Raw genomic sequence first — 16,834 nt, 5'->3', positions numbered from 1 at the left:
CACCTTTGAAAAGCGGAGGCGATCCCGCCATCCGCAGGTAAACGGATTATACAGTTCCCAAAATCGTGCAACGCCTCGCTTTTGCTGATGACAGTTCCCTCCTCTGTGTGCACACACGGAGGCGCTCTTCTAACTCTGTCAGGGCGGGAGGGTTCGTTGCGCGCCTGCCGCATGCCAACGTTCCAGACTGATGCAGAAGGAACCGAAAGAGAACCGTCGGTTGAGCGTCTGGACAGGAAAGTTGGGTGGTGTGAGGAGAGGAAGGCCGGTGAGATCAGTTCAACAGAGCGAGGCGAGCACCGTCGGCCTCTAGCTCCCTTTCCAAGTCGACCCTTTCTCTCGGGGGCCCGGCAGTCTACTTTGTGTTGCCAGTCTTCTTCCGTCTTACGGAACTCTTCCTCCGGATTTCCCCGGGATCCCACCGGCGCATTCGCAGCTGGCGTCTTTTCTGCTGAATCGAGCACAGACGCATCCAGTCGTGTTTCTTCGTCCAGAGTTCATACGTCTCCAGTTTCAGAACACACTACTCCCACACGAACAAGAGGGGGCCGACAGAGAAAATCCCCAATCCCTATCTATTGTCCAGTCCATTCCGGTTCTCGCTTGTCTCCCTCTACCTCCTCTTCTCCCACCGTTTCTTCCTCTTCTTCGTCCGCTTTATCGCTGGGTTCTGCCTGTCCTTCCTCCGCTTCGCCTTCGTCTTCTTCCTCCTCTTCGTCCCCGCCTCTTTCTTCGTCCGCTGTTGAATCTGCCCACGTGTCGGGAATGACAACGTCACAAGGGATTCGGGCGCTGTCTCCTTCCGATCTCGAGGCCAACACGTCGTCAGAGAGGCTGCCGGTGTCCTGTCGCGTCATTTCTACCTCTGTCGAGGGCGAGGGAACGGGAAGACGGAAGGGGGAGTCTTACAGGGTATGTGTTCCCAACTTCTCTACAAACATTTTGATGCGCGACGCCCAAGTGCGAACGGGACGAGTAAGTGATGCGCGCAGCTACTGCAGCACCACCGTCTCCACATCGGCCTCCTATGCGCGGAGTGGCGCCTCTTCTTCTCCGAGCTCTCCCGAATGCGAGGGGCAAATCCCTCGTTTCTCTGAGTCCCCGTACCCTCGTCAAACGACACGCAAGACCGGGCATGCAGACAGAGCAAACTTCTCTTCTGAAGGAGAGAATCGGGAGGAAGGTGAGGGCGCAGGGCGCCTTTCGCTGAACGGCGTCGAGCGTTCGGTTCCGGTGGTCAACGGCGCGCTCCCGGAACCCGGCAACGAGGAGCGAGGTGACGAAGACACGGCTCGAAAGGCGGGAGAAGGAAGCGCAGAAGACGGAGCGAAAGGAAAGGCAGGTTTCCGCAGAGATGCAAAGAGAGACGTCAAGGTCGGCCCGAAGGCAAACGAGTCAGGATGGACAAACGCACAAAACGTGCCGGAGATGTCTCTTGGTTCTGAGAGAGGCGACGCTGCTGGGGAAGCCTGGCGGCGGAAGGCAAGCGGCGAAGGTGAGGAGAACGGAGGGGGGAAGGCGGCGGGATCAGTTGACTCTCCGCGTTGGAAGGCTCTGAAGACGCCAGCAATCGTGGCAGCTCTGCCGGAGCCGACTGGAGCCGGTCGAGCTCTCTTCTGCTCAGGTACCTTCTCACGAGAGGGAGGCAGAAGGCGACCGGGCAGGAAAGGGTGGAGAACGGACAGGACCATTTCGACGAGGGAAGGCCAAACGGGGGACGAAACCAGGAGAGAATAGGGCGGAAGAGAGGAGGGAGAAACGAAATGTGTGTGGCGCAACAGAGACAAACAGACAGGCATGGAAAAACGGGTGGCGAGGACGAACGGCCCACGGCAACGGGGTAGAAGGTCACACACACACACAGAGGCCGCGTGCGGAAACATGCGTGGCAGACGGTTTGCGGTGGTAGACCCCGTCCGTCTAGACACTGAACCAGCTGTTTTCTTGCTGTTTCTGTTTCTTCTGCGTTCAGTCTTGGAGCGACGAATGGGCTCGCGACATCGCCGCGACCCCACGTACCCTCGCGACTGCCTGGGCCCGGTCCCTCGACCTGCCCCGGCCAGTTGCCCCTCGCCGCGTTTGTCGTTGCTCGCGCATCTCTCGTCGCCGAGGCGTTTGGAGGCGAACGGGAGCCTGTCTCCGAGGAAACCCTCGCCCGTTTCCCAGAACGAAAAGCGGTCTTCGCCCAATGTTGCTGCTCGCCTCGGTGGAAAAAGAAGCAGGCACGCAGCGCCTCTCGACGCGCTCTCTATCGCAGATATTTCCGGGGCCATCGCCTCCTCCCTGGCAGCGTGCGAGTTCGCCGAACAGACCTCGCGGGCGTCTGCGGCTGTTTTGGAGCGCGCGAGGCCTCTCCTGTGCCACCCTTCTTCGCCCTCCCCCCGCGTTGCCGAAGGCCTGCACGCTCGCGAGCGGTTGCGCGTGTGGGCAGCGCTTGCGGAAGGGACCGGTGAGGGTGAGAGGCAGAGACTGAGGTCGCAGGGCGGAGAAGCGGAGATTGGGGCTGCGGGCCAGGGTGCACCAGGAGCACGTGAGAATGGAGGGGACCTGCTCGACAGCGATGGGCTCGGAGGCGCGGGAGTCGGCGCAAGAACAGGTGATCCGGAAGCAACGGCAGGCACGGGCGTCGAGACGCCGCGGGGCGAGACAGGACACGAGAGAGAAAACGAGGGCGTTCACGGGGCGTGCGGGGGCTTGCCGGACCCCACGGAGGAAGTGTGTGTTCATCCGAAAGAGACGAGCGAAGTGGAGAACGAGACGGAGGTGACCGTTCCATGTGCAGGCCGAGAGAGATTGTCGGCCTGCCGCGGCGTTTCTCTGCGAGGAACGATAAACTCGGGTCGTGACGAAAGAGGGGATTCGAGTCCTCGGTTGTGGGAGACGTCTCCGACACAAACAGTGTTCTCTTCGGTGGGGATGGCGCCCCCTTCATCTCCGAGCCGCTTCTTTTCCTCGCTTTCGCGACGCGCAACGACGCCGCTGTGTCTGTACACCGCCGCCTTGCCGTCTGCTTTCCTTCATGGTCAGCGAATGAGCGCGACATTTTGGATTTCTGAGGCGCTTGTTGGGGCGACGCGCCGGGACAGGGGCGACAGACCAGCGGAAGAGCAGGAACAAGAAAGGCTCGCAGAGGAATGGCTAGCGCCGGGGCTGAGGGACCTTGCTGAAGTGTTGTGGGAAGAACTCAACACGACAGACGACGAGACAGACGAGACAGATCAACAGGACGGGCCGAAGGTGGACTGGGAGGAAGATCCGGCGGGCGTCCTGGCTTCAAGCCGGTCTTTGACGAACGCAGTCGACGATCGGATAAGCGTTGTGCGTTCGCGTTCTGGACGGAGGCGTCTCGCTGAGAGCGCGACATGCCGCGTTAAAACGTCTAGGCCATTGCGGAAGGGGCAGAAGGGCCAACACCCTCGGGTGTACATACAAACTTTGGCGGAGGGTCTCGACTCTCTGGAAGATCTCGTTCACCACAGCAAACTTATGGCATTCAAGTTTCTGCATGCTTACCTCGTTTCGAATCCCCTGCCTGCTGTACCAGCTCCAGCGCAGCCTCGTCCAGGTGGCCGTGGGACACTGCAACAGGCTGACGGTTCAGGAGTTTGTTCGGCTTTGCCTCTCTCCGGGCGAACTTCTGATGCACTGGCTCGTCTCCCCTCTTCCCGGTGGCCCACTCGCAGCCGCGCGGAAGGCGGTCCGCAGCCCCGTGCGTCCCGGGGAGGGATGTTTGATCAGAAACGAAGGGGCAGTGAGGCTGATCCGGAATGCGAGAGAGCGACGGACGCGATGGCCGATTCTGCCTACGCGTTCCGCGACCCTGCACTGCCTACTCTGCTCTCTGGACCAGGCCCGAAGGCCTGGGGGACCGACTGGCAGGAGGGACAAGAGACTGTCGCCCACGTGAAGAGAGGGAACGAAGAGGAAGGCCATGCGGACGACAGAAGCTCTCGCACGACAGACATCCTAGCATCCAACTGGGCACGCGCGTACGGCCGGAAGGACCAGGAAACGTGGCCTTTTCCGCGACAAATGGAGCGAGAAGCGAACGAGGGCGCGGATGAAGAACGTGACCCGGACAATGCCGGAGGGGCGCGAACTGGCTTTGCACTCCAGACCATGGCAGACTTCTACCTCTCGGTGGCGTATCTTCTGGGTCAACTGCTCAAGCGCGAACGGGAAGAGAAAGACTTCGTAAGTGACTAGACGGGAAACCAGAGACAAGGCGGGGTGAGCGAGCATCAGCGGCTGTCGCGATACGGGAAGTGCGTGGGAAGTGCGTATGGCCTTTCCCGAGCTCGTCTCTGACAGACCAATCCGTTACTCTCAAGAGAACGAGAGTGCACGCGTGGTGCTCGACGGGAAGGGGAAGGGCGCACGCGTACGCTGGCGGATTCACGTTTCGAAGAGGAGAGAGCGGTGCACGACACAGCACGTAGTCCCTCGGATCCCCATTTTACGCAGTCCTTTCTCGCGGGGCACATGCTGCCCAACAACCGTATCCTCTAGTTCTAAAGCAGCACGATATGCTCAGCCCGGCTCGCGTCTTGGACATACGTGCGCGCTAGCAACGAACATGCAAAGTGCATTGTCAGGTGCTCTCCGGTTTAGGAACGCCAGAAATAGGGAACTGGGCGCGACACGCGAACAACCTCGTTCCCCAGTACTGCCACACTGTCGCCTACATTATATATAGATATATACTTGATTACCTGTGTATATCGCAGCTCCTACCGGTGAGGGTGTGCAAGTTGTGGTTGCGTTTGATGTTCGTTCTACCATCCTAGCGTTATTTCACGTCAATCGCCTGTCTCAGCTCAACGTATAGCTTAGCCATGTGGACTTCATCGCCGGCGACGGAGATGGCGAGTTTGATCAGGGGCGCGACGGCGCTTTGGTATGCAGCGCCACTGGCGAGAGGGACAGCTTCCCTGCTGTGTTTGGGCCCAGTATTTCTGGGTTTTTTGTCGGTGTGCCTTCCTTTTTTTCAGTACAAGACCGAAGTGGCTTTGGTTCGCGAGCGGCTGCGAGATGTCGAGGCGCGCGCCGTGGTAGGACATGTGCCTCGCTGGCTCTTACCGTCCACGCTTGGTGGCGAACCCTCTGTGCACCGAAATGGTGCCCGCACCACTCTCCAGACGAGAGTGCTGTTTCCTTGTATAGACACTGTATCTGCGAGCAGGAAACGGATCGCCATCTTAGTGTGAAGACATAACCAGAAAGTCAGTTCTGTAGCGCCGAAGCATAACGATTGTTACAGGGGAACCAGTTACTCTCGAGCTGTGGGAAGAGTCAACAGGACGCGCGTACCCAGCAGACGGGACCTTCGGTTTTACACTTTCCGCCGTGCGTGAAACACTATAGTAGTAAGTGGGAACACAGAGGCGAGCCGGTTCGTTGGACCCCCTCGTTAAAGTGCCACTGTGGTCGCTCGTCTACAAGGCAGAGGGGGAACAGAATATCAAGTTCTTTGCCTGGAGGTTTGTTACGTTCCGTACCCTGCGCAGCTTCGCCTTTTCTGCGTAGATCGAATGGGAGGGATCTACCGGGGAAACGATACCCAACTGGGTCGTTCCGCGATCTCAGTGCGGCGTTCACGAAGAATCCAACCGCGGTTAAATGAGGGTTTTTAGGCTACGCCGTTGTGCCATGTTTGCTGTTCTCTCAGGAGGCGGCAGCTGAAGCGCAGAAGCAATTGGAAGAAGAAGAAAACCAAGCAAAACAACTCACAGAGCAACTTGCAAAGCAGGTGTGTTACCTCTTGGCCGTACGTATCGCTTTTTGGTCGTGGGCGGGGGCTGGAGGGTTTTCTGTCGCCAAGCCGCGGCTCTGTGGTGTTGACTCGTCGCGCATGCAGTTTTTCCGCGTGTCGGGTCGGTTTTTTGTGTGCAGAGTGCTGACCTTCGGCGAGCGGTAGAAGAGCGAGAGGCGCTGAGACGAACGTTGCACGACGAGCAGAGGAAACTGAGACTCCACCACGAGGCCGAGGTGGACATGCTGAATAAGCAGTATGCGTCACTCCTCAGAGATTATCAGAAGTACGTCTCGGGCTTTTCGCAATTCGTGTGTGATCGTAAAAGGCACAGCGAGGCCTTCGATGCAGTCTTCTGTTGTTCCGTGTCCGCCAGCGTTTTTTTTCGGGGACCAAATGCTTCCGCAGGTCGGCGGCCATCCGTTGCCTCAAATGCTTTTAGCACGAGGACAAAGAGATCTGTAAGCGGGAGTCTGGAGAAACGAGAAGGGCCGCCGCTTCTAGGCGGCGATATCGAGCTTAGGTTTTGCGGCGGGTTGCCACGTCTGCACAGTTGCGGGAGGGAATCGCGTGCATCTGCATAACTGGAGATAGGCACGTATCATTAAGCGGTGTACTTTGCATTGAGCTGTGGCGGTGGCGCGAAGTTCGTGTGTCACCGAGTTTGTGTTTGTCTTACGCTTCTGCAGACGCGGCCATCAGCTGGACCGGCTTCAGGCGCAAGCGAGAGAACGGTCTCGTCATGCCCACAGCGCGGAAAGGGAAACATCTCACCCTCTCCCGGCGCTGGCTGGGGGGAGCACCGCGCGAGATGCCGCTGTGCCGGGTGGTGGCGGTCCGCCTGACGTCAGCCAGAAATACGTAGGTACCCGTCACGTACAAGATAACGGAGAGATGATAAGTGAAGTTGATGGACGATTCGCCTCTCTCGCGTCTCTCGAGGTCGGTGTGTCGCGTCAACAAAACAACGTCTTCGGGGTATCAACAGTGAGACCAAGGCGGAGGACATTCTGTTGTGGAGCAGACGCCTCGTCACAGAAGGGTTGGACGGTGTGGAGACCAGCCGCGACTCAACGTGTGAGTGCATCTGGAGCGAGTGTGGTTCACTCTCAAGAGCTGAAGCCGCAGTTTCTCTCTCACATGGAAAGCGGCGGGGGTGCCTTCGCTTGGAAGAGAAGAGACTCGGTGTCGAGCCGAAGAATGCTCCTCATTGCTGCAGCAACTGAGGGCATCGGGACACTCTCTCGTAGGGGACGCTTCTCGAGTCTAGGTGCGCCAGCGGCAACAGCGTCGGCGAGAGGGGCGAGCGGCGAGAGCACTGGGGACGAACGCGAGACAGATGGACTCGGCAGCACGTACCCTGGCGATTGGCATTCTTTTCGAAACGGATGGAACCTCTGGCAAGAAGCGGATGCCTTCACGGCAGGGGAACAAGAGACACGGACACCGTGCAAGCAGCCTTACGTAGGCGAGTCCGGTCGCGGCGGGATTCGGCCGCGCAAACAGTGTTCACTCGAGGAAGAACTCCTCGCTGCGGTGTCTGTGAACCAATGGCAAGACTCGACTCCACTGCCTCGGATATCTCAATGTCGCTCCGAGAGGAGCGAGAGCAGAGCTGAGCTGTTAGATGCAGACGCATCTTTGAACACCCCGCTAGTTGACGCCCCACTTGTCGATGCAGCCAAGCCTTCAGACAGGGTGGATGCAAGCAAGGATGGCCATACAGGAAACCCAGCATTGGAAGACGGGGTGTTTGACAATTGCGGCGTCCTTACGCGGTATCGTCACGAAGGACTGGAGCTCGTCGCTGTCCAGAGGACACGAGGTCTTTTCGCCGGTGCTCTCTATGGCATCTTTGCCTTCCTTCTGTTGCTGCTGGTGGACCACATCTTCCTCGGTGGGTGTCTATCTAGTGCTGCGCTACGATGCGGAGAATGGGGCTTGCTGCTCCTCCTCTCAGGGACTCAAGAAATGCAGCGGCTTGTCCGTCAGCGCGACCAAGTGGAACGGTATACAATGCCGTTGCTCTGGGGCGGAGAGACTCTGTTGCTGTCGTTGCTTGCGCTCGTGAGGGCGTGCGCAGCGCCAGGGGACGACGCTGCCGTTGTGTCGTATACGGAAATGTTCTCTAACCAGTTCTACACCGCTTCTGCTGGTCAACAGGTTCCGCCATCGGATGTGGTGCCTTACGCCGGTTTCGGCGGTCAGTATTGTTTACGCGAGACTTTGATGGAGCATCCGTCAGGTCAGACGCAACCTGTGCAACCATGAGATGGGTTTCGCATCCAGGTCTCTTCTGGCGCAGCACAGGCCGCGTACGGGTCCGAGCGCATTGTGGATCTAACCCAATTTGGACCGATCTACAATGGAGCAGTCGCGGGAGTAAAAGTGCCCCGTGCAAGTCGACGTGTATGCGTAGTGCGGGGTAGAGGAACCCTGTCGTGACGAAAGACTGGTTTCGGCGAAGAACCCCAAGTGAAAAGCCGTTTGGCAGCGTAACGGACAGGGACGGAACATAACAAAGCGATAGTTGCTGACACAACGATTGTGTTGCGTGTGTCTTTGTTTAATGGAATCCGCCCACGTTTCAGTCGGGCGAAGGGATCTTTTTCGTGTCAAACAGTGCGATGTGCATGCGTGTATACTTGTGCCGATACAGGGGTTGTCCGTCGTGGGCGCGTGCCCGAGGGTTATCGAGAACTCCTTTTTTTCCGCCGGTTTGTAGCGCGTTTTGATGGCTTGCCATAGAACTTCCCTTGTAGGGTGTGTGCGACGCAGTAGTACATGCAAACTGGCGAAGAGTCTCACATTTACAGGTGGTTGCCCTAGGCGAAGGGGGCCGTGGAAACATCTATGTGTTTTTTGTGTAGGTGGTGTGGATCTCACTTGTCAAGACTGCCTTTTGAAATTGTATACCAGCGGATGTACGTCTCTCGCGATCAGGTGTGCGCTGGTGAAAATCTCTGGCCTAGACGGTTTTTCTGTCCGCCAAGAGAAGCCTTTGCCCTTCTCCATGCTGCTGAATACACGCGTTGAGCCTCGTGCCAATGCAGCGCCACAAGCAAGGAGTACGGTATTAGCCCACGGATTCTGTCCACTGGCAGCGGCACGAGATAGCTAAGCGGGGATTACCGAATTCGATGGCAACTGACTTAGCCAATCCGGCTGCAGTGAAGACATACGTTTAAACAGAGTGCCAACGACAAACACAGCGCAGGGTGTTTCATTTCGTGTTGTCGTGTCGTTGAAAGCATTAACCGATGCCGCTGCACCACTTTGTTTGCGAACTGTGGATGAGCCATGCAGTCGCATGCAACAAGAATTTGCTTAAACGGAGCGCCACGATAGCAATAATTCGCAGAACGATAAGCGTTTCCTCAAACCAATGTGGACGGCACATATCTAGAACGCTGGAAGCAACCTCCGTAATAATACAATCTATAGATTTATCTATATATCAAACGTAAATCAGCTTGTTGACATGCTATGGAGATAGAACAGGCAGCCGACTAGACCTGAACGCCGACAAGAAGCGGATGTGATCGTGGCCCACTGAAATTCATCCTGGTACATCATTCCACTGACAACTGCATCAACGACTAAATTCATCTTTGCTTCGGGGTTACTGAACTGAACTCGATAAAGTACGTTAGTATTTGTGAAAGCTCGCAAAAGCGAATCTCCATGTATGTGTTGCTACGCGTGTGCAGAACCGAACATTGGTTTTTTAGAAGCTTTTGCCTAATCCTGTCTGAGATTATCACTCCCATTCCGATGGTTCTGATCATGCTATCATCTCAGCATTAGTGTTCTCTCGCTGTTCATAAGAGTAAGACAGAGAAATCTTATTCTAAAAGAAACCTTCTGTCGGTTGTGTGTGTTATGAAGCCCAAACGACAAGGAGGCTAAATCCGTTAGACCGCTGTTGTGTCGCTACGGGCACGAATTCCGTTCTGTTGTATTTCTGGAGGGTCTCGATGTCACGGTTGAATCGGTGCGTGATGGGTTTCTTACTGACGGCAGCATCAGCTGCAGCAGAGTGAGTTTCGAGCCTTGAACATCAGACTGGACATGCTCAATTGCAGTTCCGCATACTGAATATCACCATGGAAGTCACGATTAGTTTCCATACGCTTAGACTATTCACTTGCTTGGTATCGGTTTCGAACATCGTACTAGCATTTGTGGCGTTGTCTTTTGGACGCGTTCAGTCCACCAATGGACTGCTCCGGGCTATGCCACACCGGCGTTCAAGCAACCGCTGTATATAAGGTGAAATAGGTAATACCCACCCACCCCCTCGGTTCATGTTCCATTGGTTCCAGTCACGCCAATAGGCACGCTCTCAGTGTGTTGCAGGCTGAGGCGTCTTCTGGTGCCGCGTGTACTGTCCCTCGTAACTGGCACTCTCCGAAGATCCAGAATGTGAAAAGGACTCGTCATGAGCGTGGTCCCACCCTTGATATTTGCTCATCTTCGCCAGCTTCAAATAGTGTGCCGTTTCAGCTGGGTGGTTGGCAGCCCATAAAACAAACAGGAAGTTATTGAACCAGTCGTTAGGGTTTTCGGCGAGCGGAAACATTGATTTAGCTGGCATCCAGTTCGCCGGATAGAACGGCATTCCAGGGATGAAGAACCCGCGAGAGGGGGTTGCAGCAAACGAAGGATTTTCAGGTGTACCAGCAGACTGCTCTCTTCCCTGAACTTGGTCCTGTTGCTGCATCGTCAGCAACGTCGCTGCATCCGCTGCCGCACGGACAAATTGCTCCGGCATGGCCGCTGCTATCCTGTAGTTCTCTGTCAGGGCTCGGAACATGTCGCTCGGGCTGGCCCGAGAGAGGAATCCGAAAGAATCAGCAATGGAAGTCGGCGACAGGAAGGGGTTAGCTCGCACGAAGAACTGCAGTGGATCAGGGAACGGAGTGCCAAAAATGTTCGACGATGTGGTGGTGCCCTGAAAGGCCGCGTCAGCACTAGTCGCCGCCACGGAGGCGACGCAGGCGACGTACACGGCCCTACGTATGTGCCTCCCGACCATTTTAACAGTTGTAATTAAGAAAATACCGAATGGTTACTTACGGTTGTGCCCACGCTGAGCATTCAGGATGGCAAGAAAAGGAATTTCGGAGAAAGGCAAAACTGAACGGGGTTATGGTTCGAGGCATCTGGCCTCAAGCTTAACATGCTTCGGGAACACAGCCACTACACGATGACAAACACTGTGCTATTTCGTTCAAGGTCAGGAAGGACGGCTCCTGTCAGAAGGAATTTACTATTTCTATGTGTAAACCTTATACGCTCATGACCCCAGGCTTCTAACGTTCCGTGGGCGTTGCGCCGCAGGGTGGAACGAACGAGGTTTCGGCTATCCGCGTGGTCTACCGGACGACCGTGACTTCAGGCAACATGGGTCACCAAGATAGATGAGGCAGGTGAGGAAGGATGAAACCCCTATCGCACAAGCAGCCTGTTGCATGCATGTCGCTGCTTTGGGATAGTTGCGCCAATACGGTTCTCAGTTGGGAGTTCGGTTATCAACGGCTCAAAGGTGTGAAAGCTGAACCGTTGGGCGAACGGTGCCGTTTTAGTTACCGAGGAGTCATACTGAATTGTCGTGGTGGGAGACCGACCGAGTGAATGAGTAGACTAGCCTGTCCAGCAATCTACCCAGTATTCCCTGGACGGCAGCATGGCAAACTGCTCAAAATTCATGCAGCGCCCTGCTAATTCTGAAACCGCAGTGGGTTAACTAACCCTGAGAACTGGAAAAAACCATTTTCGATTAATTAGAGAACACGTCGACAACACGCATCAAGCCCTGTTACAGTTCATGGGGAGTGGCACTACCACTACGCACAGTGCGCGATCCCGCTGGAGAACGGAATGTGGCGTAGGACCATCGTAGCTGCATCTGCCGCATTTCGTTACTCATTTACACTGGATACGTTTTAATGTAAACTTACTACATGCCGCAAATAATCCTGTCGGTATTATCTCTCTCAGTACGAGGGCACTGATCATATTAGCATATGGGAAGTAGTTTCCACTCGCTGTTACAGGGGGCGAGTACTGTAGTTCGTGTATCACGCCGAGAAGGAAACCGGTGTGGAATGCTCCGCACGGAAGATATGGTATCTTTTGTGGACCCATCTATATTGCTTCATAACGATTTCGTCTTCCGGCTTCCAAAAAGGTAGATATTGCAGTGAGGGCAGGAACACTAGTCTTGAACACGATGCAAGACTGAAACAAACAATGGTGCCTGAGAAGAATATCAAGTGTCACTGGCAATCAACTCATTATTAAGGAGCTCTTCCAGCTTGATGCACGAAGGGCGTCGTGGCTCGTCAGACCGATATACCGCGTCCTCGCGGTTATCCGCTTGAGGAAGCTCCCTGGCTGTGATAACAACACCCTCGATAACAGCCTCAGTCTTTGATTCAGCAGGCGACGATGCAGGCAACGGCTCTGAAAGATACTCGGTTTTCCCAAGGCACTGTTCCTCTGAGATGTGAGTTTGTGACGGAGGCATTTTTGCCTTCGGACCCACAGAACGAGAAGGTGGCTCTGTTGTTTTGTTTTTCCTCTCTGTTAAGAGCCCCGCTTGAGCAGTCGGCGAGCACGATTCATCGCGTTTTGAAGGCTGGCTGCAGCCAGAGGATCTCGCCGTGGCCCCAGGCTGCCCCGACGGCTCCCCTAACTGAGAAATCCGTCGCCGGTGCCATTTGTGAGCCTGCGCCCTTCTTCGCATCCTCTTGAGTGCGTGACGGAGCTCCTGTGTCACGGCATGGTGCTCCTGCTGAGGCACAGATGTTGGGCTACTGTGGAGGGGCTCGCCGCCCCTATTTGGAGACCGGGAGTAAAAGGGATTGCTCGGCAGAGCTGTATTCGCATTCGAATGCCACCTTTCGGCCAGCAACCCTGCTGACACGCCCTCATGGAAGGAGGAGCACCTGCTGTCGGCTCCACCGTCGGCTGTGCATGACAGCTTTCGCCACGGAATGGTTGCTGGCGCGGTATCGTCTTCAATGCCGTCGTCCTGGTAACAGCTGGCAGCTCCCGATTCACCCTGTCCTCGATAACTGGGGAAGGTGGATCCTACCAAATTACTTATTTCCGTTCCTCCTCTCCAGAGCTGTTTCTCAGAGCATCCTCGTGTCGGCGCGTGACCATATCCAGCTGGATCGGAGGTGGCCTGCTTCGTATCACCCGTACACGAAGCATGTGTTGGCAGTTGACTGCAAACTGAAAAGGAATTCGGAACTGCACTGGCAAGACTCTTCCACATCATAAAGAGTTGCGCCTGCAACGGCAACTCTCTCTCGGGCCCCGGCTCCAAACCGGCCAGACGGCAGCTAGCTCGGTAGAGACTGTCGGCGCTCTGATTCCCATTCAGAGTGTCATCTTGTCTCCTACGGAGAATGGACACCACCGCATGGGCTTCCGGAGCCTGCTCAGTCAGCGCACTTTCGAATAAAGCGTTTAGGGTCGGCGCAGTCAACGGATTCAGGCTGGAATCCAGTCGTTTCAAGGTTGCAAGGTCGGCGAGCGAAAGTTTCTTTCCGCGTTGTACCCCCGAGGCTGCATTCGGTCCAGAGTCGACAGAGCCATGATACGGCGGATTAGAGGGGGGAAGTTCTCTTGCGACTGAAGGGGAGAGATCATTGAGGTAGGATTGTAGGTAGTGCAGTTGAGGGTACCTGAGATAGAAGATGCACAGGGGAAAAAAATTCTTCTTAGAGCGATGCTCTTTCATCGGCATCTAAGATGATCCAGTCCAGATAACAGCTCCTCTTGGGGCGCGAAGTCTTTGAAGACACATTAAGAAAACCAAATGTCGTGGTGAATCAATCAAGAGACAGTATATAGACAGTGCTTAACAGACGTGATACCTCAGATTTTTCTGAGGATACGTAATCGCTGAAGAGTCCCCGATGTCAGATCCCGTAGCAGGCTGAAACGATCGAGAGGCCGCGGGTTTCCTGCGCTGCCAGCATCTTCACTGTCGTCGTAGGGAGGCAAAAACATTCGAACAGTACTTCCAGATTTAAGCTTGTGGCCGTCAGAGGGCTGTTTCGTGGTCGCTTCGGAACCAACACTTCTCTGCACGCATACCTTTTGATCAGCTTCTTCATGGACTTCAGTATATACGGAGTGGCCATAATCTCTGCCGCTGATGGCCTCTCGACGGGGTCAACTTGAAGCATTCGATTGACCAAGTGGTGCAACGGAGGAGGATACAAACCAGGTGGAGTATCGAGATGCGACGGCGGCTTGCTCTGCGTAACCTGCATCGCCAGGACCACGATATTCGACCCTGAAGGCTCGAATGGAGGACTCAGACATGACAGTTCCTAAGGTATTACTGGCAGAAGAACAAGCTACATTATTATTACGACTTCCTTCCGAACTGTCGGCTCCTGGGGCTTTGTAGTTGCTGCGTCTACTTATGCAACCACAAAGCACGAAAGGACTGTTCGCTTGTTCTCCGTTGTCTCCTGATCGAGGAGAGGTAGTCACCACAGGAGGGGCGCTTCACTGTCGTTCCTTGCTCACCCTGGAACGGCTTTCTCAGACAGCAGAGCTCGAAGAGGACGCAACCTAACGCCCAGATATCGCTCTTGTAGTTGTATGGCTCCCGTTTGTAGAGTTCCGGAGACATGTAGCACGGACTGCCAACATATGTTTCGGCCATGTTCTCCTTATTGAGCTGTCGCGCTATTCCAAAGTCTCCCAATTTGATCAAGCCGGCGCTAGATAAGAATATATTTTGGCTTTTGACGTCCCGATGGAGAATACCTCTGGAGTGCAGATGGTATAAACCGGCGAGCGCTTGAACGAATACCAAAAGAACATGTTCTTCTTTGAAGAAAAGAGGGGCGTAGGGACTTCGGTTCTCGTCGTTTGTCCCTGGTGGGCTAGAGTCATTCTCTGTACGTCCTGCTTCAAGCTGCTCGTCAAGAAGGTTACGCCGCAGCTGGATTTGTTGTTCCAAGTCTCCACCATCCGCGTATTCGATGAGGGTGTGAAGAATCTGCGTCCTTTTATCTACCTGGTAGTTGAAATATGTAATGACATTCGGGTGAGTGCTCACGTCTCGGAGTATGGTCGATTCTTTGAGGGCCTCCTGACGCTGCTTCGTTTCTAGCAAGGAGAGCTTGATGTCTTTGCGTACATATAGCTTTCCTTAACGCATACAGAAGGCACATTAAACGGTAGAGAGAAACTTAGTGTATTCTGCAGCAGCCTGGTAGGACACTGAGCAACGATGTTTGCAATATAATCAAAACTCCGAAATCAATTAGTGAACAGCTGTGTAGTTGCAGGACGCGCGTGTTTGAAAGTGCTGCTTGAAGAGGCTGCTCGGCAGCGAAGCGATGCACTCACCGGTGGTTGCGACACGTCTCAGGAAACACCGGTGCCACATATTATCTTTTCAATGCCAGCAACAGTATCTCGATATGTCGGGAGTCGGCTAGCATCTACACAGACACGCAGAGTGCTGGCGTAGCTGGTCTGGTTCTTGTCAGCAATGAGGCTGCCGACGACGTTGATCTCTAGAAAATGGCAAACCAAGTGCGGAGAATAGGCCAGTCTCAGTGATCCGATTACTCTACCCCTCTGTAGGTCTACCAAAGTCAGATGATCGCATTCTCTTGATACGTGAGCGAAAAAAACGGTAACAGGGCATCAAGCTCGACTTCCTCTAGCAGACCTGTTTTTTTGTCGCGAACCAAATAGCAGTCTCCTTGAGCTCCGGCACCCAATCGCTTGATCTTTTTATAGCGCTCCATCTTTAGGGTCCGTTGTCTCGCGTCACAAGCCGGCGGAGGTCCGGTGGCCTTCTGGAAGCTACGGCGGCCCTACATGCCAGTTCCATGACGCACTTTTGCGGCTTTTCAGGAGATTCACCTTTCGCAAATGAACGTTTTTGCTATGCTGGTAGAACGTGGCAGATTTGCATGTGCGACCTCGGCTTTCAGCTCCCCGCAGCAGCGAGCTGGCTCACTGTGTTCTGCAATAGTTAGCTCTCTCGGGTTGTGAAGTCCCAGTCTTTGTTGACTGTACATTCAGCGACCACCGCCTCGCATCAACGAGTCTCCATCCAAGTTGCACTTGTCTGCTTACCTGGACACAACGCCGGCTACCAGAACGAAATATGCAACGCCAGGCGCAGCCGTTGATCAAGCGTAAACTCCCCACAATAGAGATAGGGTTGGGGAAACAGGGTCGGGCGGACAGTATTCTCCCTCTTCGGGTATTTTCTACTGCTCTCATGCCGTACTGGGTTTCGTGGTGTGCACGGAGGAGAGGTCTATCGTCCCATGTACAGTTACGCCAATTGATCTTCCTTGTTGGTTTTTGATTTATTAAAAAGAGGCACGGGGTGTTAACAAGCACACGGGGAGTGTGGGCACCCTGAGCGAGGTTCGAAGGCCGTCTTACTAAACAAGGGAGCAACACGGAAGGGAACAGAAAATGCATGGAGGGGCCTTATTCAAGATCTGGCTGAAGTCCCTGTCTGCTGTCGCCTGAAGGACGCCATGCCACAGAAATGGAGCTGCATATACGCACGAGCGGGCTAGCGAAACGCTGGTTCACACAATCGAATTACCATCTGAATGTTGGAACTCCCGACAAAGCAGCCGCAGCCCCAAACCTCTCGGGGCCCACAGTGCTTTACATGACATGGGAGCCGTTTCGGGTGCAGTGTAGGGACCTGACTTAACAAATGATTGCTGTACCGTATCCTAGTTGCTAGCAAATGATATGTGCTTTCTCGAAGAGGAAAGAGCTTCCGGTCCGGCAAATTCAACTGCCTATGGGCATAAAGCATGGGTGCGAAAGGAGAATCGAAATTTGTTGCTTCCACATTACAACTCTCGATGGGAAAGTTCCTCTGCGCTACGTGTATCCGGGCACCTAACATCCAAGGCAATTTGGAAAAACATGGCGTTCATCGCGGCTCTGGTACCGGCGACATTTTCTGTCGGGCAAAGCAGGATTCCAGACCAAGCCGTACCATTGTTACTTGACGCCAATGCAGTTTTGTGGTGCGCTTGTTTTTCAGTCTCCTTTGGA

General features: G+C 54.8%; 3 protein-coding genes across 3 annotated transcripts; 1 reads left to right on the top strand and 2 right to left on the bottom strand.

Moving 5' to 3' along the window:
- Positions 1-765: 765 nt before the first annotated feature.
- NCLIV_039350 (conserved hypothetical protein) lies at positions 766-8,023 on the top strand (the record flags this gene model as incomplete). The annotated part of the gene is made up of 7 exons (XM_003880844.1): positions 766-1,624; positions 1,973-4,194; positions 4,992-5,051; positions 5,669-5,767; positions 5,893-6,038; positions 6,442-6,617; positions 6,867-8,023. 7 exons carry the CDS (start codon positions 766-768, stop codon positions 8,021-8,023), a joined length of 4,719 nt encoding a protein of 1,572 aa, XP_003880893.1.
- A 2,074-nt stretch (positions 8,024-10,097) lies between these two features.
- On the bottom strand, positions 10,098-10,790 carry NCLIV_039340 (conserved hypothetical protein; the record flags this gene model as incomplete). Its single annotated transcript, XM_003880843.1, has 1 exon — positions 10,098-10,790. One exon carries the CDS (start codon positions 10,788-10,790, stop codon positions 10,098-10,100), a length of 693 nt encoding a protein of 230 aa, XP_003880892.1.
- Positions 10,791-12,026: 1,236 nt separating this feature from the next.
- On the bottom strand, positions 12,027-15,546 carry NCLIV_039330 (putative NEK kinase; the record flags this gene model as incomplete). The annotated part of the gene is made up of 5 exons (XM_003880842.1): positions 12,027-12,167; positions 13,326-13,452; positions 13,868-14,069; positions 14,309-14,938; positions 15,468-15,546. 5 exons carry the CDS (start codon positions 15,544-15,546, stop codon positions 12,027-12,029), a joined length of 1,179 nt encoding a protein of 392 aa, XP_003880891.1.
- Between the last annotated feature and the right edge of the window lie 1,288 nt (positions 15,547-16,834).

This window comes from Neospora caninum, chromosome IX, assembly GCF_000208865.1.
Source record: "Neospora caninum Liverpool complete genome, chromosome IX".
NCBI lineage: Eukaryota > Apicomplexa > Conoidasida > Eucoccidiorida > Sarcocystidae > Neospora > Neospora caninum.
Note: the sequence above shows the minus strand (reverse complement) of the source record. Positions and strands in the feature narration are given on the sequence as shown.